Source organism: Urtica dioica, chromosome 10, assembly GCF_054948205.1.
Source record: "Urtica dioica subsp. dioica isolate 48M chromosome 10, U.dioica_male_clone48M_v1_H2, whole genome shotgun sequence".
NCBI classification, from domain to species: domain Eukaryota; kingdom Viridiplantae; phylum Streptophyta; class Magnoliopsida; order Rosales; family Urticaceae; genus Urtica; species Urtica dioica.
The window spans coordinates 22,536,866-22,562,200 of NC_142765.1; the positions used below are offsets into that span (position 1 = coordinate 22,536,866).

Genomic DNA, 25,335 nt, shown 5'->3' on the forward strand with positions numbered 1-25,335 from the left:
GAGTGCGGAGAGTCCTCGTCAGCGTTTCAAAACTCTAGAATAAAGTAATCTTGAAAGATAATTGTCTGTGTACCTGCCCTCTATGAGGAAGGGTATTTATAGTGCTTGGGAGGATGATGAGAGCCTCTTGGTCGTTTAGCATGGAGCGCACGACATAATTTAGTGAGCGCGGGCGCAAGGAGCAGCGCGCACGCGCGTCTGCGCACTGGCGATCCGAGGTCAGCGTGTGCCGCGCGCGTGACTGATTTTTCAGGAGCGCGTGATGACGGGTTTTCCTCATCTTACAGACGTAGCGCACGAGTCTTTTGCGCTCGTGCCTTGGTGAGGCGCGTGTGCGTGCTCTGACACTCGGTCGGGCTTGAGCTTGGTTTTTGCGCCCGTTTTGAGTGGGCTTTGGCTATCTTGGGATTTGATTGGCTTTTTAGTGGCCGAGCCCGTTGGGCCTTAGGACTCAAAATTCGATGCATATCGCACTGAATTTAATGTTTTGGGTTTTCTGAGTACAACCGACAACATTAGGCTCCCAAGTTCATCGCTTGGAGGACCTGAACGATGAACTTTAGTCTTCTTACGCCGGGTGTTCTAGGAAAATGGATTTCTTGGTCTTTGCGGTTGCGAAGAGAGTTTTTTTTCTTGACGCAACGTGCCAGATGTGCGCGCACGTGAAGGACAGCCCAGTGGGGCTTTTTTCTCTTTTTTTTTTTTCCTCTTTTTCTTCTTGTTGGAGTAGGAGTAGGATTTCTCTTTTTGGAATCGTACTTTTCATTCCCTCCTATGTGCCTATAAATAAAATAACATGGCTCCTTTATTTTTCACAATTGTAAGTGCTGTCTCCCACTTTTCCATCTCTCTCAACACGAGTGCACGATGAAAATTTTATTCCCTTTCTCAACCAAAGATCCCTGAGCATGCATGAACTGATCTTTTTGCCGGAAGAAGATTCCTCTGCACGTGGAAGATGATCCAAGTGGGTTGGAGTAATGGCTCAATGTGGGCGAAGCGGACGCGATTACGTCCGTCGCTCAGCTCTGGAGCGGGAAGACATGCATGCGCCGACTAGGTGTGGCGCAGGCGAGGAAGCGAACCGGCTTGAAGCGCCGAGGGAGGGCGCGTCACACCTTGTGATTGATATGGCGGCTTGTGGCGCGCAGGCGGGGCGTGCGCCGCGCGACCAGGGCAGTGTCGAGGGGCGCGTCGCACTTGAGGTTGGTGCAGCGCGCCAGGCGTCCAACTTGGATGCTGATAGTGCACCAGGAACCGGTGCGCAATTTGTTTCGCTGATCTCCGGCGAGGTCCCGTCGGAGTTTGTCCTTGACGAGATTTACTTTAATGATATATTTGGGCCAGAGTCTGAGAACCTTGGCGATGACTCAAGACTTTTCCGAGGGGGTACAGATTCAACTATGGAACGTCCGGGGATGATCATGGCCGCTGTTTCGGCCGTCGTGGAGGGCGACTGCTCTTTTGTGGTATCGAGACGTGCTTCCTCCGAGGTCTCGGATACAGAAGCCGCTGCCTCGACTAAGTGCTTGGAGAAGACGTAGTGGTTTCCGATTGAGTGTTTTGTTGCTCCGGAAGGCTTCGCTGTGCGGAGATCGATGTTCGAAACTCAATCACACACCGCGCGTACTTCGATCTCAGGGTAGCATTTTTCCGTCCGTTTTTCAAAAGATTGATCTTTCTTCCCGAGGTATGGCTTCGCTGCGATATATGTCTTTATTTTCGATCATCATTCTCATATTTTGTGAGTTTTAGACTGACTTAGCATACCGCTTCTGTTCCGCACGAATAATTAGAAAATCAATTTTTTTTTACTTAATAATGTTGATTATTAAAATTTATTAGCAAACAAAACTATCTAATGTTTGTTAAAAAATATTTAGACGTAAAATGATTTGAAGATACACAAAGAAGTATGCGAGAGAGAATAAACTTAGTCACGTGCTGCCACTTCCTTGAGCCACGTGGTAAACTTTGTCTGTACGTTATGGATAAAAAAACACTTATTTAAACTTATAACATTTGTAGATATTTTTAGTTTAGTCTAGGGGTAATTTTAGTGAGATCTTGGGTTAAAATCGTGAGTTCAACTTCAAACTCATTGTAGTAGCATACGCACCATCAAGAAACATATCACTAAATATTAAAAGATTATGGGAGTTATATAAGGCGACAAAAAAAAAAACAAAAACAAAAACAAAAACAAACAAAACAAAAACCTATAGCGCACGTAATGAAGAAAAACCGTTGATTCAGGGGTCGAATCAGTCTTGTCTAACTTTTTCTGGCAATTTTTAATGCGATATAATCATATTGCTGGACTTCTAATTTGTCATATTGGTTTATAACCTTGCTAATGGATTCATCACATGATCACCACCACCCTGGAAATGGGTTTGAGTTTGACATAATGGCACATAATTGGCGTTTCCCATTAAGCTATTTTTTATCTGACGTATTTATTCCACATATAAAAAAACACATGATTAAATAATTTAGTCAATGATAACAAAGGTACTCTAAAATAAGTTCAGACGACCTATACGGCTTGCAAATTGCAATTATACGCAAAGTTACCGGGAAAATTATTACAATTCCTTCAATTAAACTTATTAGTATTCTTCAACTCTATAGAGTTGCTTAAGTTAAAAAAAAAAAAAAACTGACAATACTTCTCAAATATATATTCGAAATTTAATAAAATTTTCAATATTGTATATATATATATATATATTGCCGCTTGGCTATCTCTATTTTTTTATATAATAAATATGCTTGAGTTTAGCAGTTGGGTATATGTGAATATTTTAGTGGAAGACGATTCACAATCAAATTAAATTGCATAATGTCTTTGGGAAGCTTATCACATACAATAGAGAGATAATTACATGTTTATTATGCGTTTCATAGTCATATTTAGCACAATTGTACGTCACTTTCAGTAATTATGACTCTATTTAATTAGTGGGGTTTTTATTCGCTCTCAATTAGTTTGAATTCTACAATAAGCAGAAATATTTAGATAGGATATGCAAATTTGAGAATTTTGTTTGATGAGTGAAAATAAATTTCTTAATTGGTTGGTGAAAAGAGTACAAAAGATCCATTATGGTTTAATGTGCGGACACAGCCTCCAACTCATCTCTTCTTTGCATATCTTCAGGAAGTGGGAATGGACTTTGGCCTTTTTATTGCAAAAATGAGAGGGTTTTTGTCTGGTAGATCCGTAGAGGATGCCTAGCATGTTGGATTAATTCTTTTATTTATTATTTATACGAAAATTTCATTTTTTATTTATTTATTTTGTTATTATACTAGGAAGGTGAATTATAATGACTCCACCTCGCTCAAACAGTTTCACGTCTGTTATGCACCACTGTCCTTCGCCATCCCAATCTTTATGAAAATCTTAATTGAAACTTAAAAATCACGCCTTATAAAAATAAGATACTTAAAGATATATATTAAAATTAAAACAATAGCATAATGTTTAACAAATATTTCTAATAAACATTACAACAATACATTATTTTCATAAAATTGAAAAGAAAACGTGTTTATCAATATCTGTATGTTAATCACGTTTCGGCTTGACGCTTAAAACCGTCCGTAATTAGATCTAGGGCCGGACCCTATTACCGTATGTAAGTTAAGTGTGGTGAATATCATCTCTTCTCGTCGTCTCCTCCTCGTCAATGAATCTCATTCGTGTTTCTCGCGTTCATCATGCTCGCCGTTCCTCGTGTTCTTTGGATCTTCGAGTCTCCAGGTCTTCGAATCTTTCACATTCCTCGTCGATTCTTCAAATCTTTGAGTCGTTCTTGAATCTTCCAGTTCTTTGTGTTCCTCGTCGAGCCTTCAAATCCTCGCACCTTCACTTAGCACATGAGACACATGAGTCTAGAGGGACACAAAAAGTTTTTCTTCTGCGCGTCCTCCGACGCCCAATATTAGACGATCGTGTTGTCTTGTGTTCTTGGTGAACGATCTGTGACCGTCTTTGTATTTTTAGAGAGAAAGAGAGAGAGAGAGTCGTACATGGTCTCAATTATGTAGAATATTTACAAGTTGAGAGAACTTACCTTGTGTTGTGAGTGGATGAGATATTTAGGATATTTATAGGAGTCAATAAGTTTGGTGGTGACGAGTAAGTGGTAGATGATTGAGTGGTCACGGATGAATGGTTATTAATGGATGAGTGGTCATGGCTGAGTGGATGAGTGGTCATGGCTGAGTGGTCTCGTGGATGAAAGGTGTAGATGGCCGAGTGGTAGCCTTGTCCGAGTGGTGGATATTTGGCCGAGTGGTTGGTGGCCAAGTCTTACAGATTTGTCAAGGAACTCGTCTTTGAAGACTTTACTCGAGAGTCCATTTTGAGGAATTTGCTCGGGAATTCATCTCATGTGCCTTGATTTTAGAGCTTGGCGCAGGAGTTTGTGAACTCGATTTTGAGTCGTGAAAGATATATTTTTAGACGTCATCTCGAGTCGTTGCACGAATTCGAGAATCGTCTCGGACTTGAGATGAGACTTGTGGACTCGAGTCGCTTTATGTACTTTCTAGACGACTTTTTAAATTTTGTCTTGAATTGTTTTGCGGATCTTCTTTCGAGAGTTTTAGTCAAGGTTTGACTCGAGCGTTTCATTTGTGGGCTTGGGCCTTGTACATGAACTTGATGTGTCATTTTTTCTCTCGGGAGTGTCATTTTACCTTGTGAAAATGACGACATAACACTGTATATTTGAGCACGATAAAAGCTTTAAAAGAATCATGGGAACACTGTATAGTTGAGCACGATAAAAGCTTTGAAAGAATCATGGGATGGCGATAAAAGCTTTAAGGAAATCGTCCAACGGTCTTGTGCGATTCCTTTTATTTTATTTCAATCCTATTTTTCCGTTTAAGGTTTTGTTCATGTTTATTTAGTGTCATGAGTCATTTCTTTTGAGTCAAATAGTCAAAAAATTAATACATATTCCAGAACATGACAAAAATATAGAAAATACCATGTCAGCACAAGTCGCATCCAAAAGTCAATAACCCTAATTAAAATTACTGAAATTTGGTGAAGCTCGGTGACACTAGTCGTATCCAAAATTTGTCCGAAGTTAAAGACCCAATTTATCCTAGTGGCAAAGGCCTCAAAGCGCGAAGTCCAGAAATCAGGATCCCAAGAAGCCTATTATGACCCGTGGCGGGACCTAATGGCTGCGCGGGAGCCTGCCTAGCACGAGGAGGCCTCAAGGCGCGGTGGCGGGACATTAGGGTGCACGGGGCTTGCCCTACCACAAGTCTCGCTCGGCGAGACCTCAAGCCCGCGCGGGGGAGGGGGGGCACGTTCCGTGCGAGGACCCACCCGGCTTTTAATAGACCTCCATCTTCTCACATGATAGTTCTCATAATGCATGCATATATATATACATAATGTATATAATATATACAAAGTTGTGATGCATGAGCACATGTGCATTAAAGGTGCAAGTTAAAATGCTTAAAAAGGTTTGAGTGCGAGTAGCGAAAATTCTTAGGGCATAAGTGCAATAAATTCCTGGTGATCTATGGTAAATGTTTAAAAATATAAATACAAAAAAAAAAAAAAAAAAAAAAAACCATTGCTAAAGTAAAATATATATTCAAAGGGCTGTACCGTTAAAAAATTAAGAAGATACCCCGCCAAGACTTTATGTGTGTATAAAGTATAAACTCATATATATGTGTTTTTTTGTGCTGACTTACTGTGTTTGTTTGATATTAATTACAATTACAGGTGCTTTTCCAACCTTAAAAGATTCAGATTAGTTAATTTTAAATTTTAAATTTTATTTTTTTTATATCAACCTCCTCCTATCCTATTATGCGTGTCGTACTTAATATTGTTTATTCCTTTGGCTTAACGTGTTGTTTTGTGGTTGTGGATAATTTTGACCTTTGCTCATTTTTCTCTTTCTTTTTATGATAATACCCTTCGCCATGCAAAAATGTCAAAGAGAAGTCGTTGGCCATCTCGATGATCACTTCAAAGATAAAGAATATAATGATTTCCAAGATATGCACCGCGCGAGAGTAAATCTGATTCCACTGACTTCCCAGAGAGCAAGGCACTCAACGATCAAGGCCGAACTCACAATCTGATAATGTGTAGATAATTTATTGAATTTCGTCAAATTATCGACGGTTTGTGGATATTTGGTTTAAGTTTTAAAGAGCTATATTACCAAGAAAAAAAGATGTTCTTTCATTAATTAAAGGGATAAATGGGCAAAAGACTTTTCATAAATAAATTAGACACAAATTTCAAAAATTAATTAAATGTCTAATTTTTGTTATTTTTAAACTTCGTATGGAGTTGATTTTTCTTTTACTTTATGAAATTTATAATTAATTAAGCCATTCGAAACATACCAATTTTATTTGAGTCAACTTCTTCTTTTCTTATATTTAAAAAATAGCTTTTAGGCTGACGTAGCTAGCAATAACCGTGCCGAAATCCCGCTTTTAACCTTTTATTTTGTTACACAATTTTTTTTTTTAAATTCAAAACTAAATATTTTTGTTTTTAATTTATTGTAAATACTTTATTTGTTCTCATGTTTGTAGAAATAGTTTTTTAGTATATTTTTACGCTGATTGATTAGAATATCGAAATATACCAATTCCATTTAGCCATTTAAAAAAAAAGCCTTCAGGCTGACGTGACTGATAAATCAACGTGCCAAAATTCCATTTTTTACTTTATTTTTATTTTTATACTGTTGCACAATTTTGTTTTAAAACTCAGGACTATATAATTTTGGTTTTTAATTTATTGTAAATACTTTATTTGTTTTCATATTTGTAGAAATAATTATTTTAGTATATTTCTTACGCTGATTAATTTTTTATATAGTGGTATTTTTGAAGCATTTGACATTTTCTTTTAGTTGGTCCTCGAGTTTTTTTTTTTTTTTTTTTTGTACGTTCACTTTTTTTTTTTTTTCTTCCATATTATGGAGTTTTTTCTCGATGGTGGGTTCATCTTTGTCCTTGATCGAATTCGGTAGGGATGATAATTCACTTTTTTTTTGTTCCGGTTAAAAAAATTGGGTTTCTAGGCAAAATCAATAAGTCAATATAGCGTAATAGTCAATAATCAATGTAAGTAATAATCGTGTATCGATCAAGATAGGCAGAATCTTTAATAAATTTATGGGTTTATGAGTTTTAGGTTTCTTAGTAACATTTGGTTTTCCATTTTTTCCCCTTCTAAATCGCATATAGGCAATAATCGATAATATTCGTTAATAAATTTGTGAGTTTTTGGGTTTTTTTTTTTACTTCCAATTGCGTATGATTAATAATCGGTTATAATTGTTAATAATTTTATAAATTTGTATCTAACTAAGCCACCTAAACCAAGAGATTTGCTAAATAAACAATTTTTTTGTAAATTTTAAGTAAATAATTATAATTGCGATGTGACATTTTTTGGATAGTTTTGATTTCTAGATTTATCCTTATGTTTCACGTTAGTTTTGTAAATTTTATAGGGTATTTACGTCAATTTGAGCTTGTAAATAACATTTCGTGACCATTTACTAAAAAACTTACAAAAAGATGGCTAAATGGCAAAATTCAATATTTTATATGGCTACATATCTAATGGATTTCTAAATTGAGTTTGTGTAGTAACATTTGGGTTTCTATTTTTTCCTTCTTCTAAATTGCGTTAATAAATGTTAATAAATTGTTGTCAATTGTTTTACAAAAAAATTGTTGCGATTAGCCATTTCCCTAACTCTTTTTAAGATTCTAGCAAAAAATTAATTTTATTAAAAAAATAGCCCATTAGGCTCGCAGTAAATTAACTAACTAAAAAGTAAATTCAATTTACTGCGGGCCTAGTGAGCTTATTTTTTTTAATGAAATGAAACTTAGATTACTTTTTTAAAAGAGCTATGGTTGATAAAATGTTATTATTATTTTTGTTTGATCAATAATTTGAGTGAACAATTTTCAAATATTAAACAGACGTTGGCTTAAATACAATTTAAACGTTTCAACAAGGTTATTTAGCTATAATATTATTTTATTTAATTAACTACGATTAATTTAAAATATATCACGTATCATAAATAGATTTTTACTGGCGTTAAAATAATAATTTGATGAAGACATTCACATTTTGACTAAATTATTAAAAATAAAAGTTATCTCACGAGTTATATATTTTTTAAAGAGTGAGTATATGTTTATTTAAGAAAAAGTTATATTAAATAATTATTTTCAATTAAAATTTTAATTTAAATATCCAAATTTTATTTCAGTTATTTTAGTACATGCACTTTATCTTAATTTATGCTATTTTTACTGTATCCCAATAAAAAAAGGGACAAGTAGATTAGTAGCTTATCCATCCTCTTTTTGAAAAATAATTTAAATTTTATTTTATTAAAAAAATAACCACTAAATTTAAGTTAATTAAATTAACGGTTTAATTAGTTAAATTAATTATTAAGTTATGTTCAGTTAATTTAATTAACCGAACATTTAATTTATTTAACTTAAGCTCGATTGACTATTTTTTTTAATAAAATGAAACATGAGCTAAATCCCTAAAAAGAGATAGAGAATTGACTAGTTGCTTGCAACTAATACTTAATAAAAAAAATGGATCCATTAAAAAAATAGACAACTTAAACGTTTGACATTGCTAAATAACCAACGTTTGATAAATTTTAGATAAATAGTCACTTTCAAGCGTACATCTTAAGTAAATAACATATTTCATATAGCAAGCGTTAGCTATTTATCTAATATTTGCGTATGAAAGTGGTTATATACTTAAAATTTTATAAACGTTGATTATTTAGCTACGTCGAACGTTTAAGTTGATTATTATTTTTTTTTTTGGTAAAAAAATAGACTTATTATCCAAATTTCTTGTTCAAAGAATCCAATAAAAACAAATAAATTGAAAAAATTAAGTTTATAAAAAAAGAGAGTACTGCCCGAGTCGCTACTGACCATCTCTTTTCCCCTCCGATGGCGAAGCCTCGCAAACCCAAAAACAGCGATGACGCCAAGCCCGATAACTACGGCGCTGTGGTCCGACACCAGAAGCTTTGCCTCTCTGTCGATCTCGATAAGCGTCGCATCTACGGGTTCGTCTCTCTCTCTCTCTCTGCGCCTGGACTTTGTGTCTTCGCGTTTTCCATTTCGTCGTGATTGACTTCGTAAGTTTGTAATGTAAGTTTCTTGAGATGTCTATGGTTGGAGTTAGTTTTTCTCTTCGGCTATCCGTTTCAGGTTTAGGAAGTTTCTCTGCTTGTTCATCACTGAAATTAAATTTGGCGTTCGTTTATTTCGTTTTTCTTGGAGGTCTTAGGTTTTAGGTTCTCGAGGAGATTCATAGGTGATATCGGAACATTACCGTTTCGGAAATGAAGGCTTCTTCAGATGATTACGGATAATTTCGGTATTAGGTTTCCGATAATTATTTTTTCTCCTGTGACATGTTGAACATGTCGGAGTGTGAATTTCATTCAATTATAGGATTCGTAGTTCCCTTAGCTCTTGAAAATATCTGTTTATTAAACCTCAAGTTCGAAAAGTTGTTTATATTTATTCATAGTTTGGCTATTATTAACTGTACTTTGCGTTTAGGTACACTGAGCTAGAGATTGCTGTGCCAGAGATTGGGATTGTAGGATTACATGCAGAGAATTTGGGGATCGAGAGTGTGCTGGTGGACGGCGAGCCGACGGAATTCGAGTATTATCCGCACACTTATCATGATGCGGAGCACAGTGGCAGATGGAACTACGTGATGACTCCGAGCTCAGCGATGGACGCTGCCGGCTTGGCTTACGGCTCCGCTCTCTCTCGAGAGTTGGTGCCGAGTCTGCTTATAAATTGCTGTAAAGGGTTCAAGTCTGGTGGTGAACAGCAAGAGCAAGCAGTTTCAGAGACTGGGTCGCAAGTGCAACAATTGCCTACTGAGAGCAAGCAGGTTATATAGCCTCTTTTGTTGTGTGTATGTTCTGTTGTTTCCTGGTTGTGATGCATAATCTTCGGTTGATTTCCTTTTATGACAAGTCACGGTTATACCTTATGGTTGCTTAGTTGGCTTGGTGATACTTATCGAATCTTTCTGTAGCATGCGGAATTTACGGATGCAATATACTTACCTACCAAAAGCATGTGGAATTTCTTGAACTCGATATCAGAATTTCCACATAAGACATAGGCGTGTGAAATATGTCCGCACTCCGTAGGTGTGCGTTTTCTCATGTGGGTTTATGTTTCGTGCAGAATGTGAGACTGGTTCGTGTCAACTATTGGGTGGAGAAGGCAGAGACTGGTATTCACATTGATGGTAATGTGCTTCACACTGATAACCAGATAAGGCGTGCTCGCTGCTGGTTCCCTTGTGTAGATGACATTTCACAGCGTTGCTGGTACGAACGGCTTCTATACAATCTTGTCTCTGACATGGGCTGTCTTATCTGCAATCCAGGAGCATTAATTGTGGCTTTTATGTTTTTGAAACAGTTATGATCTAGAGTTTACGGTTGCGCAGAATCTTGTGGCTGTCAGCTCGGGAAACTTGCTATACCAGGTTAGATAGATAAATGTTTATGCATCACACCTAAGTTTTTTTTTTTTTTTTTGCTTTTTTGCTTTTTTGTTTTACCCTAAGAAGAACACACGATGAGCTTTTGTCATCTTCTGAATACCAAAATCACAAGTGTTTTCCAAGTCTTCCCGCAAGTAAGCCATTGTTTTTATAACTCTAAAATGGATCTTCAACAATTAATCATAAATGCAGTACATGTAGAGTATGGATGGATACATGAGCTCAGGGCTCGGTGCATAATTTTTTCAGCATTTTAATCATCCGGAAGAATTTTTACATATCTGATGCTACAATTAATTCAGGGCTAAATCTTGCAAAACTGATAAACTTGTTATGGATGCATTGCTGAAAAAATTCGTAGTTCTGCTATGTACAGAAAAAGAAATAGGTGTTGTGTCCAAGACTTGTAGATTTGAACATTGACCTAAGTATGAAATACATTTTTGAACGTACAAGTGTTACAAAGACATGTAGAAAGTAAGAAAACATCAATCTAGGTGAACGCGTGAGAGGTTCTAGAGGTATTCGTAGTTGGTTGGATGTAACGAGTTCAAGTCCTTTTCTTTAGCGGACTTGGCTAGGGATTGGTCTAGTTCGCTGTAATTTAAATCTTCTAGGGCTTTCAAGCATAGCAGACAGCCTTTGATAGTGATACTTAATAGGAATAATCCATTATCTGTCAGTAAAGAAAAAGAAAAAGAAATTCTAGAGGTCTTTTCAAGCATAAGATAGTTCTAGAGGTCTCTCCAAGCATAACGTAATTGGCTGCTTGTTGAAGAATATAGAGGCCAAACTTAATTTCACATGAGTATATCAAGCAATAATCGCAGGAATTTAACGAGTAAAACATAATCGTATCCTTCTTAGATGTACTTGGTAGTTCCTAAAAGATATCAAGTCCTTAAGTCTTGTTTAACATTTGGAAACCTTTTAACATTTGCACAGCAATTCCGATTCAAGTTTTCCATGTACTCGATTTTCATGGAAATGTCAATCCAACATAACTTTCAATACTAGTACCTACTTCTGTCGCCATGTAATGTTTGAAAATTCATTTTGAAATGTTTATGGAAGCTCAACTGGGAGAGCATCAGTTGTGCCGGGTTCAATTCCTGGTTGGTGCAAAATTGCGGGGATAGCTCAACTGGGAGAGCATCAGACTTGATATCTGAAAGGCGCGTGTTCGATCCACGCTCACCGCATATCATTGGGATTGAAGCCGTCTTAAGTTGAATTTAACTTGGTTGGTTAAAAAAATAATCTAAAACACACACACACACACACATCGATAAATGTCGACCTTTTATGTCAGCGAAAGAGCAATAGAAAGACAAGGCATCTAAAAAAAAAAAATCTAAGTTTAGAACTAGTAAGTTGGGAAAAGATAGAACTGTCCGCAATATTTACATTAACGTCATATCATAAACAATTATTACAAATAATTTTTGTTCTAGACAGCGTTTTTTTACCAAATTGAGCTTTGACTAAATCTTAACATCAATTCGATTAATTTAGCAGTTAAACCTTGAGACTTGAGTACTGTGGAGATCCAAATGATTAAACAATACAAATCTTCTTTATTGCCCTTGTCCCTTGAGCACCTTCTCTAAGAAATATTCCCGGAAATTAAGGTGAATGGAAATCCGCGATAAGGTTGTATTATTTACAACAAAATTGTAAAGTTACCTGAATTCTGATGATACTAATGCTCTACTTGGGCTGCCTATTTTTGTCCTTAAGTCAACCTTAATATGTTCTCTATTCTTCTGTGGATCTGGACGTCGAAAAAATACTTCAGTACATTATTTTCTTCATAAAATTTATGGTCTAATTTTGATTCCAGGAAAAAGAAACCTGTGTATTTTATTTTTTTTCCAAGTTAATGATAGAATACGGCTATACAATTTTTTTCCCTTAAGAAATATTAGATACCAATATATCTTAACATTAAAGTGCAGTTATGATACGCAATTCGCAGGATTCCCTTTCCTGGTTAAATGAATTTTCATAAGTTTGAAATGGTAATGAGCAACTATTTTGGTGAATAATGTACCATTTTTTAATGTCATGAGTCATGACTAATTGCAGGTTCTCAGCCGGGATGACCCTCCTCGTAAAACATACGTCTATAAATTGGATGTCCCAGTTAATGCTCAGTGGATATCATTAGCAGTTGGGCCTTTTCAAGTTCTCCCTGATCCTCAATTTTGTCTCATTTCTCACATGTGTTTACCAGTGGATTTTCCAAAGCTTAGGAATACTGTAGAATTTTTCCATAGTGCGTTCAGGTCTGTCAGCAGTTGGATGCCTTTCGAGATATCTTTTATCTCTACTAAATAAATAGGGTTTGATCGCAGCAAATTTCCTGATATTAGTGTTTTGCTTCAACAGCTGTTATAAGGACTACTTATCAGTAAATTTTCCATTTGGATCATACAAGCAAGTGTTCATAGAACCTTCAATGGCAGTGTCCTCGTTAAGCGTGGGAGCCTCCATGAGCATCTTCAGTTCTCAAATTTTATTTGATGAGAAAATCATCGATCAGGTTCCGATTTCCTTAACTTGTATATTTTGACAACTTTTATTTTTTCTGAGTTGTATCTTAACAATTTATTTATTATAATGGGAAACTCTCTTTTCTACCCGTGCTTTTTTAGTATGCATAGTAACAAATTCCTTTCGGTACGTTGATTTTGTGTGATGGTATTTTGATTATAGTGAAAACAAGGGTCTATGGTTTGCATTAAAATACTTTACTAGCTAACAAACTTAAGAGACTTTTGCCTGAAGATTATGTACTTATAATAAGTCAGCCACGTGATTTTAGTTTTTGCTGACTTTATGACTGTCCGAGTCTGTTAATAGTTTGAAGATGTTTTTGTAATCTGTTTTACAATATTATTGATTATACCATTAAGTTTTTTTTTGTTTTGTTATTTATTTATTATTTTTTTTTTAACTGCATGCATGTTTTGTTGCTTTTGCTGTCAAAGCGAAATACAAATGATATGATTTCTATTATTATTGCTAGTGCCGTATTATTTTCTTTCGATAAGTTTGCGCAGATATCCTATGGCATGTGCATTGCTCTTTAAAAATATATTTTCTTTTTCTACTGGTTTTTAATTTGAATTTGTTTATGTGATATGTGCATGTCTCATGACAGACAATTGACACACGGATTAAGCTTGCCTATGCCCTTGCAAAACAGTGGTTTGGTGTTTATATCACGCCCGAGACACCTAGTGATGGTAAGCTAAATTGATCCTGTATGCAAGAATCATACTTGTTGCTTACGAAAAATCATTCATTCTGGGATAACTATGTGAAAGAAAAAAGGAAGATAAGATATCCTCTGAAAGGTCTAATGAGCCAAAAAAAAAAAAAAAAAAAAATCTCATAATTCTTGCCATTGGAAAACGCAAAAGAAAATGAGAAGCATTTAAGCACATTGTGGACGTTAGCATGCACTCATATTGATATTGAGTTTTATTTTCAGAGTGGCTGCTGGATGGGCTTGCTGGTTTTTTGACAGATTTGTTCATTAAGAAGCATTTAGGAAATAATGAAGCACGATACAGGAGATACAAGGTATGCTTCCATCTTATTTTTCACGAGGCGTATATTATTAGTGATAAAAGCGGATTAAAAAAAGGATAACAAAAAGAAAAAAATACAACAAAAATCAGCTCACACTAAAAGGCACCACCAATAATCTCTGAAGCTTGGTGTACATAATCTCTGAAGAAGGTTAATTTGCATCTGTAACACAAAATGCTATTCACAAGTTCCATTTTTCCTGATGTGCGTAAATTCATGTCCTATAAAGTCATATCAAAGGGTTTTGTACGTCTGCGCAGCCTCTTGCAACTAAGGCAGTTTTTATTTTTTATTTTTTTTAAGAAACAAAGAAAAGAAAGCTACGGGGAGGCCAAAGCAAGATATAAACTAAAAAATAGTCATCAGTAGTTACATCAGTTAATCTAATTTATATATGACCTCTTTTTTGTTTCATATTTAAAGTCTTTGAAGATCCCATCCCTCATCCTCACCTTGTATTGGTTCTCAATTCAGTTCAAGGTCTTTTCTTATTTGAATAACCATCAACTTGGTGAAGATTGGTCTTATTATTAGAATTCGAGATATATGTAACACGGCTCTGGCCATTTTTTTTTATATATATTACATCATAAGTTTTTTTTTTAAAATTATTAGAATTCGAGCATAGAAAAAAATGATGGAATAAATTAATATATATATATATATATATATCTTGCTTATGCTTCTCTTCAAATGCAATAACTGTATGTTTGCAGGCAAATTGTGCTGTTTGCAAAGCAGATGATAGTGGCGTGACATCCTTGTGCTCCTCTGCTTCTTCCAAGGATTTATATGGTACTCAAGCCATTGGTCTGTATAGAAAGATAAGATCATGGAAATCAGTGAGTTACAAAATTAAATTGATCTCTTGCTTGGTAGATCAATATATTTTTCTGCTATCTTTTATTCTGATAATGTTTAACAAATTTTCTTTGATTTGATCTCATATTTGAAGGTGGCTATTCTTCAAATGTTGGAAAAGCAAATGGGGCCTGAATCATTCAGAAAAGTAATCATCGTTGCTATTCATTTATGTTCTATGATATTAATGATGGTGGAGTAGTGATAATTTTTATGTTGGAATTTTTCCTTCATAAGCAATCTGTTGCAATAGGGCTTGGGATAATTTAGTCTAGTTTGAGAAAAAAAGTCGCAGTTATTGGCGTATCAATTGTCCTCAATAAGCTTATAATATTTAAGGCAATGACGCTCCTGAAACATGGGTGTGGAGAATGGTGGTTTGAACAAATTTTGTATGTATATATGTTGGTACCAAAAGGGTTTTTTTTTTCTTTAATTTGCAGATTTTACAAACCATAGTTTCTCGGGCAGAAGATAAAAGCCGCTCCGTGAGATCTCTCAGTACAAAGGAAGTAAGGATATCATGCTCGCAAGTTATCGACATACAATTTCTTTTTTTTGTTTTTTGGTTTTTTTTTTGTTTTGTTTTGTGTTTTGTGTTTTGTGTTTTTTTTTTTTTTCTTGTTTTTAAAAGTTCTGTTTATTGAAGATAAAGTACTATAATTGATCATCAGAACCAAACACAAACCATAAACATAAAGAAAGGATTATTCTAAAACAACCCTGAACTGCAACACCCTTACCTATAACCGATCAGTTCAATACCATAGGTATGATGGGATTTTTTATAAGAATTTTTCTGATGAAGCCCACAATGAAGGTGGGAACTTGGCCTTTTCAAAATATCGCAGAACCCTGAAGTTTTATCTTCAAAGACCCAAACATTTTATTAGTTCTAGAAATCTTTAAAGTAGTATGTATATATATATATATATATATATATATATATATATATTATATGCATACATGTACATATATTTTATCATTCTTCATGCTAGTATCTGCTCTAGATCTGTTATTATGTTTTGTGGTAGCTGACATATGTTTGCTGTATTGTCGAAATCAGTTGAATATTTACTTTATGGTTGGTTAAATGCAGTTCCGACATTTTGCTAACAAGGTTGGAAACTTGGAACGCCCATTTCTCAAGGAGTTCTTTCCTCGTTGGGTGGAATCATGCGGGTGTCCAGTGCTAAGGTTTTTAAATAAGGGTTTACTGTAGTTTACCGAAGTGTTGTTTTAAATTTTTTACTGATTTTTTTTCTCCTGTTGCAATTTCCCATGTAAGGACGGGATTTTCGTATAACAAGCGGAAGAACATGGTTGAATTAGCTGTATTGCGTGGATGCACAGCTTCCCCGGATACAATTGCATCAGTTATTAACAGTAAGCCAGAATCTGATTACCGAGACAGTGATGGATGGCCTGGCATGATGAGTATCAGAGTTTATGAACTTGATGGTACGTTTGACCATCCGGTTCTGCCAATGGCTGGAGATGCTTGGCAGCTGGTTGAAATTCAATGCCACTCAAAACTTGCTGCTAAACGCTTTCAGAAGCCCAAAAAGGCTTTAAAGCCTGATGGATCTGATGACAACGGTGATGGTGCACCTGCTTCAGATATGGGGCGCCCAAGGTATTTTGAAATTTTTACAGGTTGTCAATATTCTAGCTGGAGTGTCATCTAATAGTCATTACCTTCTCTATGTGTTTGTGGATGCAATTATCCTTGTTCACAGCATGGAGTCACCCTTGTTATGGATGAGAGCAGATCCTGAAATGGAGTATCTTGCTAAAATTGATTTTAATCAACCATTACAGATGTGGGTAAGGATTAGATATATTAACTTCTTTTTTTTGACAAGTGTCATCATACTGGTTGCTGCATTACTGTTGCTCTATGTATTTATTCTTACTGAGAATAAAGTTCTGGCCTTGTGTTTCTTTCGTTCAAGCTGCCGAGTTTCATATTGTTGCCTGCAGACACTGCGTAGCATTTTGAACTTCAATACGTGTGTTTTTTATTTTGTCTAAATTTTTTTAAAGACATCTTTTTTTATTCAGATTAATCAGTTGGAGAAGGACAAAGATGTTATCGCTCAAGCACAGGCTATAGCAATGCTTGAGACATCACCAGAGATTTCATTTTCTATTGTTACGGCTTTGAATAATTTCCTCAACGATTCCAAGGTCAACAACTATCCTTTCCAATTCTGTATTTGAAAAGAACATGAGGAACGCAATTAATTTACACGTTTATCTTTCGGTTTTAAGGCATTTTGGAGAGTTCGAATTGAAGCAGCATTTGCATTGGCTAACACTGCATCAGAGGTATTGTGTTATTTTTTTCGTCACCTATACTCTCTTTTTTGCATTAAGATATGTTTGAAAACGAATCTTCAAATATTTCTTCAACGACTTAGCATAGAATTGTGCTACATTGGGTTTCGTGCATGATGAATTATAGCTCCTCTGATACTTTTACATGAAGCTGTAATCCTAGGTTGGCTTGGCAAGCTCGATATAACTTCACTAGAACTCGTGTTACAAGCTCACAATGAGTCACCTTCAAAGCGTTATATCTCATTTCAAAATTTCTTACGAAAGCAAGTTTCTACCATCGATGCACTCTGTTAACTAAGTAATAACATAGATTAGTAGAGGACAACTGAAAACATACAGTTGAGAAAAGTAGAAGCCATTTTATAGTTTTAAGACAAAGAAACTTGTTGGACTGTATATATGGTCTGTATTTACATGTGTGATCTACTTAAAAGGATTGATTCAAACAAAATCTATTTTGTATATATCTCTTACGAGATGTATTGTTCGTCTGTGTTGGAAATATGCAACCTTATTGATACTTTGGTTCGAGGGCTATGCTATTAATTGATCTTAGTTATTTGAATATTAGTTTGAAATGAATTTCATTTGTTTGTTAAATTTCACTGTGCCACATAAATCTCAATCTTTAATGGGATGGACATGGACCACATGGTTTCTTAATATGCCTTTCAGGAAACTGATTGGGCTGGTTTGGTTCACTTGGTTAAATTTTACAAAAGTCGGCGATTTGATGCAGAAATTGGACTTCCCAAGTAAGATTCCCTGGTTGACACTGTTTTAATCTTTATAATGTGGTCTAATCTATACAATTACGACATTATACTTTGTGTTCATGCCACAGGCCTAATGACTTCCACGATTTTGCTGAGTATTTCGTTCTTGAGGTAATGAAATGAGGTAGGATATAAGTTGTAAATGACACGTGATATAGGTTGTAAATGTTATTTGTTTGCCTAATCAATGTGTTCTAAGTTCCAACTTAAATCTGGTTATCATATATAACTTTTAGTTCAAAGATGTTCATTATTAGTGATTATATGATTAGTATGGCCATCCTTAAGGACTAGACGTTTTTTTTCAGCTAATTTTCAATCTCCACAATTGTACTTTTTCCTAATATATGAAGTGGTTTTCTTAAAATTCTGAACTTTTGTTATGCCGGTATACTCTTCGTTATGCCAGCTATATATATTAAGTTGTGGAACTATGGAAGGCTTTTCTCACGTATAATTTTTTTTTTTTTTTTTTTTTTTTTTTGTTGTTGTTGTCTTTCCTTGCTTGAGCACTTGTAAACATCTCTTCCATCTTGCAGGCCATTCCACACGCAATATCAATGGTCAGGACTGCTGATGGTAAAAGCCCAAGAGAGGCTGTCGAGTTTGTTTTACAGTTGTTAAAGGTAGTAATTGCTCTGCTATTTCTTACATCATTTGAATTGCAATACTTGGCCCAAAGTAACAATGAGTATTTAGAACTTGTAATATATTTATTTTGCTTTCTTTAATTGTTAAATTGATGAAATTTGGATACTTGTGTATAAAGTTTGTTAATCTGATGCCTGCTTCTGGAGTTCTTCACAATTCTTATGAGCTTATTTGCATTTTACGTACATGTTTTATTCCTTTAATTTTTTCTTAATATAGAATAAATGTTACATTTATCAATTCCTGATTTCGCTTTTGTTATGTTTTGATATTTTTCAACAGTATAATGACAATAATGGAAACCCGTACTCCGATGTGTTCTGGCTTGGTGCACTAATTCAGTCAGTTGGTGAACTTGAATTCGGGCAACAGGTTTGTGCTTTATCATTTTAATCTCCTTATATAATCCCTAAAAGACATGCTAAAAACTGTAGAATACAAAGTGACATGTATGTATATAAGTCCATTTTTTACTCTACATTGACCTCTAAAAAATTATGTTCCATTTCGTAACTCATTTATCTCGTCCTGCTCAGGTGGGACATTTCAGTTATATACATTGATTGCCATTTTGTTTTATTGTGGGATGCTCATGAAGTGCGAATATTTTTCACTCCTATTCCGATGATTTATGTTTTTTCTTCATTTATCTGTCAGAGTATTCTCTTTTTGTCATCCCTTCTCAAGCGCATTGATCGGCTATTGCAATTTGACAGGTGTGTTTTACTTATTTCATATCGGCCAGTGGATCATTTGGAGTGAAAATTAACTTTGGATTTATCTAAATGGTGTGTAACAGGCTGATGCCAAGTCACGGTGGGATCTTAACCGTTAGCTGCATTAGGTCTTTGACGCAAATTGCTCTGAAGTTTTCAGGACATGTCCCTCTCGTGAGTATTTCTCAATCTCTTTTAACATGCCGTTTAAATTTTCTCCGATAGTCATGCGCATAAATGATACGAGTGCTTTACCATAGGATGGCATCGTTGAACTTGTGAAACCGTTTAGGGATCGTAAGGCAATGTGGCAAGTCCGGACCGAAGCCAACAGAGCATTACTCGACCTTGAGTTTCATGCTAGTGGCATCGATGCGGCTTTGTCATTGTTCATCAAATATGCTGAAGAAGAACCATCTTTGCGAGGTTTGGCTGCATGAGTCTTAATTTTCTTCTCTCTCTTACATTGTCAATAAGTCCCTTCCTAACTCTGTTATGAGGACTGTCATTTGGTTTGATACAGGGCAGGTGAAATTGGCCGTGCATACTATGCGCTTGTGTCAGGCAAGAATCGGGTCTGATTTAAATGATACGATCAGAAGTGAAACCCTAGTGGCCTTACTCTGTTTTCTTGAGGGACGGATGTCCTTTAACAATATTTTTCTTCGTCATCATTTGTTCTGTATATTACAAGTACTTGGTGGAAGGTATATATATATATGTATACAGGCACGCACGCGTGCGCTCACACACACACACGTATCTCCGTCTATATGTATTGACCAAAATCCATTTTCAGGCCTCCAACACTGTATGGGGTTCCAAGGGATTTCAGACCATTGCGCATCGGAGACACGGAGCCCTGGCAGGAACAGAAGAACATGTTTGGTTCCTATGTCTCGGAAGTCAAAGAGCATACCGTAATCCCGGAACCTTCAAAAGACATTCTCATCATCCCGGTAGCTCTCGAGAACGGTTCTTCAGCTGCCCCAGAAGCTTCACGGAACGGGTTGGCTGTTCCCGAAGAAGACATTCAGTGTATTGTTCACGAAGCTCCAGTCAACCCTTTGCCCGTTCCAGAAGCTTCACTCGATGGCTTGGCTGTAACGGGAACGGCAACGGAAATGGCAACTTCAAGGGAAGGTTTGACTGTTCCAGAAGTTTCCAGGGACGAGTTGGCAGTTTCAGAGTCTTCTAAAAACGCTTTGGCCGCTCCGGAAACTCCCACGGATCGCCCCATGCCTGCCCCGGAATCTTCCAGAGACGGAGGCGCGGCCGCCGCTGTTTCAGAAGCTTCCAAGGATAACTTGGCCGTCCCCGAGCCTTCCAAGGAAGCCGACACGGTTTCCACGAGCCAGGGGAAGAAGAGGCCTATAGTAAAAATCCGGATGAAAAGGTCAGCCAGAACCGAAGATCACGACAATCGAACGGCCGAGGCTGATCGTGCCCACAGCAGCTCCGTCTCCGTGGACGCTCCGCCGAGAAATGTCAGCAATCTCAACGCCGAAGAAGTCAACTCGTGCCACGATCTCGGGTCCCGCATGACCGCTAGCATCGGCAGCGCCAAATTCGCCGGCGACGATCTCGGGAAGGAGCTTCAGTGCACCGCCGACTCGAGCATAGTCGGTCCTTCGTCATCGAGCTTCGTGCAAGATAATATTAATAATAGTGTGGACGCTGGTGCACAGAAGTTTGCGAGCCTTCAAGCGCTTTCGGACTCTCGGCACAAATCCAAAGGGGAAAAGAAGGAGAAGAAGAAAGACAAGGATAAGAAGAGGAAGCGAGACGATCCCGAGTACTTGGAACGCAAGCGTCTGAAGAAAGAGAAAAAGAAGAAGCATGGGAAGGAAAAGGAGATTTCAAAGCTGGTGATGAACGATGAGCAGGCCAAGGTGACGAGCAAGAAAGAGGATTTCAAGAGTGAGACAATGGTTTCGGAGGATAAACCGATTCCCGAATATGTGGGACCAGAAGTGGCCATCAATGTTGAGGTGGCCCCGAAGGAAGTTCCCCGGGTACCTCCAAAATTTCGGATCAAGATCAAGAACAGAACAGTTAACTAGGTACATTGAGGCTGTTTAGTTGAGTTCACCCAAGGGGGGAAAAAAGTTAAATGTGAAATTTTAGTAAGGTACAATAATTATATTGTAGTCTTAACATTTGTTAACTCCCATAAGCTTTACTTGGTATTGGATCATCTGGGAAAGTTTTTAGATAATATTGGTTGGTTTTCTTATTGTTAAAACGCTGAACTTTTTTTTTTTTTTTTTTTTTTTTTTTTTTTTTTTTTTTTTTTTTTTTAACATCCGGTGAATAGAAAGAATGTTTAAATTGATAACTGAGCTTTTTCTTTCTAAGTTCTAAAATTATATATATTTTTAAATGAAATATATAAAGAACTGAAAATATAGTTATGTTAATTATTGAAATGTTTCTGGTATATATATAAATCCTTTATATAAATCAAATTATAAATCCGTTTAAGCGTAGTAACATTTATAACTTTGCTCTGCTTACGGTTTATAATTTCATTTATAAAGAAAGTGACTGTTTACAATTTAAAATGTTACTATGCTAAAAAGGATTTAAAACACCTGTTATTTAAAAATATATTATACTTTTAAAAAACTCTTAATTAAATTTTCGCATGAAAATAAAACTTGTGAAGCACAGAGGAATAAGAAATGCTCTGCTAATATTTTCCAACTGGGAAAAAACGACATCCTATGCAAAAACGACCATAAAAGGCAAAAGGAGCTAAGAAGTTAAGAGTCCCAAATCGCCAAAAAATCCAAAAGAACGATATGGCCCCACCATGGAACAGCTCGCGAAAGCCCACCCATACAAAGGCTTAAACCAAGACCTTCCTCGCTAAAATGACCAAGACCCTCCTCACCCAAAATGCTCCTAACGAACGGCCCAAATCCTCTTAAGATGGTCTGCTCGTTAGGCCACTAAGCCTCCTCGAGCAAAGAAGCTCCTCGCTTGACGTGGGCCTCCTCGCCCACAAATAAAGCTCCTTGTGCGCGGCCCAATCCCCTCAAGATGGCCTCCTCGTCTTGTCACGAAGCCTTCTCGCCAGCTCATGGCTCCTCGTCCAAAAAGAAATCCCCTCGTCATGTCACGAAGCATCCTCGCTAGCTCACGACTCCTCGTCCAAAAAGGCTCCTCATCCCCTCAAGATGGCTTCCTCGTCATGTCATGAAGCCTCCTCGCCAGCTTACGTCTCCTCGTCCAAAAAGATATCTCCTCGTCCAGATTAGAGAACATGCAATCAAACCAATTTCACACTTCCAAGGCACGAATTTGAAGGGTAATTTGGGCAATTTCAAGTGGAACCCACCAACACAACCCTAGCCCATCAACAAACTTTATAAATATCTTTATAAATATCTCCTTCACTCCACCATTTTCTAAAAAAAAAAACCTAGGCAAACTCATGTCAAAATTCTCTCTCACTTCTCTCTCTAGATTCTTCTCCCATAAGAATACTCGAGAAAAAAAAAAGACAAAGATGAAAGAACACCACTAGAAAAAGAGACAATTTTCTTTCATCTCTCACACAATATCACAAAAAAAGAGAAATAATTCACTTCGATTCTCTCTAGAATGGGAGAATAAATATTTACGATTTCTCTAAAAAACCATGACTAACCAAACCAAATTATATTTTCATCTATAAAAGTGTCCAAGAGCTTAAGAAACCGATTCTCATATTCTTCACTTAATAAGAGGAATATCCCACCACATGCTTCACATTTTCTCTTTTCTTAGGAAACCGTGACAACGAACTCACTCGTGGTGTTGAGTCGAGAGATGAGCGAACTCCTTCCCGACGTGGAGTCAAGAGAAGAGCGAACTCACTCCCGGCGAGGAGTCGAGGGAAGAACAAACTCACTCCCGGCGCGGAGTCGAGAGGAGAGCAACTCACTTCTGGTGTGAAGTTAAGCAAAGAGCAACGACCGCAACACGTATAATCTCCCCTTAGAAATGTGGATTGAAGGACATTTTGGGTTCCGACCCCAATACGTTCTTTCTTTCTCGGCTTCAAAGGAGTAGATTCCACCCCCTCGGCCACGATTCAAAAACCTTCTGGATCTCTCGGACACCCGGGTTCATATCCTGATCTTCCTATAGCTTCCCAAGGTCTAGAAAATTGGCTTTGGACCCACCAAGACAAGACACGTGACCAAGTCCACCCACGCCACGTGTCCTTAAATGTTAATTCCAATAAACAACTTAACAAAAAACATAAGTGAAAGTGTAAGGTGCTGGTAAAACTTGGCAAAAAAAGGACAATTGAATTCACTAAACAATGAACGTTGATGGAGCAAGTTGTCAAGTTGGGATTGGAATAAAAATGATTCAACTGATTAAAAAGGATAAGAACGTTCATACACGATTTGATTCGGTTTTGTAGACACCTATAACATGAATGAATACAAGACACTCACATTTTAGCGCTAAAATTGTAATGGGTTTAGGTGTTCAAAGAATTAAGGTGCAAAGTGATTTTCAACTCGAAGTTAATAGGATCCGTGAAATAAATGACCTTCATTAGATAAATTTCATGCAAACAACCAACAAGGTTATAAAAATAGTTGACCTCTTCAAAAAAAATAGAGCAAGTATAAATGAGTTAATTGTGTCGCAGATGTGATGGCTCAAGAAAGAACTAATAGAGAAAGATATATAATCGTACAAATTCTAGAGCTAATAAGAATTTGTACGATTCTATATAGGCCATCGTACAAATTTTGTAAGGCCATCCAAAAGGATGTTGAGCTCCCTGAAGATCTTGTTGTCGGTCGTTCTCGAAAAGCCGAAAAGAATCAAATTCTTTGCGACTGAAAAATTCCATGTCAATGCCTAACTCAAGCCCGCGAAGACAAAAGGCCATTCAAAACGGGCCCGATCGAGCCAGTGCACGCGTGCGCCACACCACGAAAGCGCGCCACGCCTCCCTTGCGCGCTTACACTGAATGCTCGTGTGCGCGCACACCAGCCGACTCTCACGTGCGTCGTGCAATCCATGGGCGCGTCTCACCTACCACCCTGTGCGGCGCGCCAAGATCCTCAATCGCGCTCACACGCACATTATCGCGCGCGAGGCCTCTCTCGCATGCCATGGGCGCCAATCACTCAAATTTCAGACCCTCATGGAGGGGAAGACATAACATTTTCTAAAACACATTCTACTAGATTCCAGTGTCCTAAAACGCAGCCGAGAACTCTCTCCATCCGATTTCCTCTGAATCGCTCCTAAAATCACTAAAATAATCTCGGTGCCCCACCTCGACTAAACAATCAGACTAATGGCAAGCGTCAGAGAGCGTGTCAAACGCATCACTTCTGCGCCCTTTTAGCTATTTTCTTTTTCTTTTTACTTTCAGGTTTACGCAACGAACGAAAAACGTCTTGAAGCTAGAAGAGCAAAACTCGTGAATTTCGAGTTCCACATACTCGGCTCGGGCGCAACGAACGAAAAACGTCTTGAAGCTAAAAGAGCAAAACTCGTGAATTTCAAGTTCCACATACTCGGCTCGGGTGCGACCACTTGGTTTAGCCTGTGGTTGAGCCGCCTAGAGTTTTAAATCGTTGTTCAATTTTCAGCGACAACAAAACTAAATGGCATAATGGCTTAGAAAATCAACTTCGTCCGCTATATCCTAAAAAAGGAAAATGATTTCTAGACAATCTTGGGATGACCTTATACTTCGCAGATGCTTAGTTCCGCGGGAGATGAAACCTCATTAAAATGATAATGACTCAA

The 25,335-nt window shown here is 36.9% G+C and overlaps 1 protein-coding gene and 1 non-coding gene across 2 annotated transcripts; both read left to right on the plus strand.

Moving 5' to 3' along the window:
* The first annotated feature begins 8,973 nt into the window (after positions 1 to 8,973).
* TAF2 (TBP-associated factor 2) lies at positions 8,974 to 21,837 on the plus strand. The gene is made up of 25 exons (XM_089628541.1): positions 8,974 to 9,140; positions 9,643 to 9,988; positions 10,291 to 10,436; positions 10,531 to 10,597; positions 12,704 to 12,903; positions 13,007 to 13,160; positions 13,782 to 13,866; positions 14,115 to 14,206; positions 14,932 to 15,057; positions 15,171 to 15,224; positions 15,520 to 15,588; positions 16,176 to 16,273; positions 16,365 to 16,712; positions 16,816 to 16,903; positions 17,141 to 17,266; positions 17,351 to 17,407; positions 18,095 to 18,174; positions 18,264 to 18,306; positions 18,735 to 18,821; positions 19,129 to 19,218; positions 19,504 to 19,562; positions 19,646 to 19,736; positions 19,823 to 19,988; positions 20,086 to 20,269; positions 20,362 to 21,837. Exons 1-25 carry the CDS (start codon positions 9,022 to 9,024, stop codon positions 21,623 to 21,625), a joined length of 4,239 nt encoding a protein of 1,412 aa, XP_089484667.1. The 5' UTR covers positions 8,974 to 9,021; the 3' UTR covers positions 21,626 to 21,837.
* Positions 11,745 to 11,817, plus strand: TRNAS-UGA (transfer RNA serine (anticodon UGA)). Its single transcript has one exon. It is a non-coding gene; the product is annotated as a tRNA-Ser (tRNA).
* Positions 21,838 to 25,335: the final 3,498 nt, after the last annotated feature.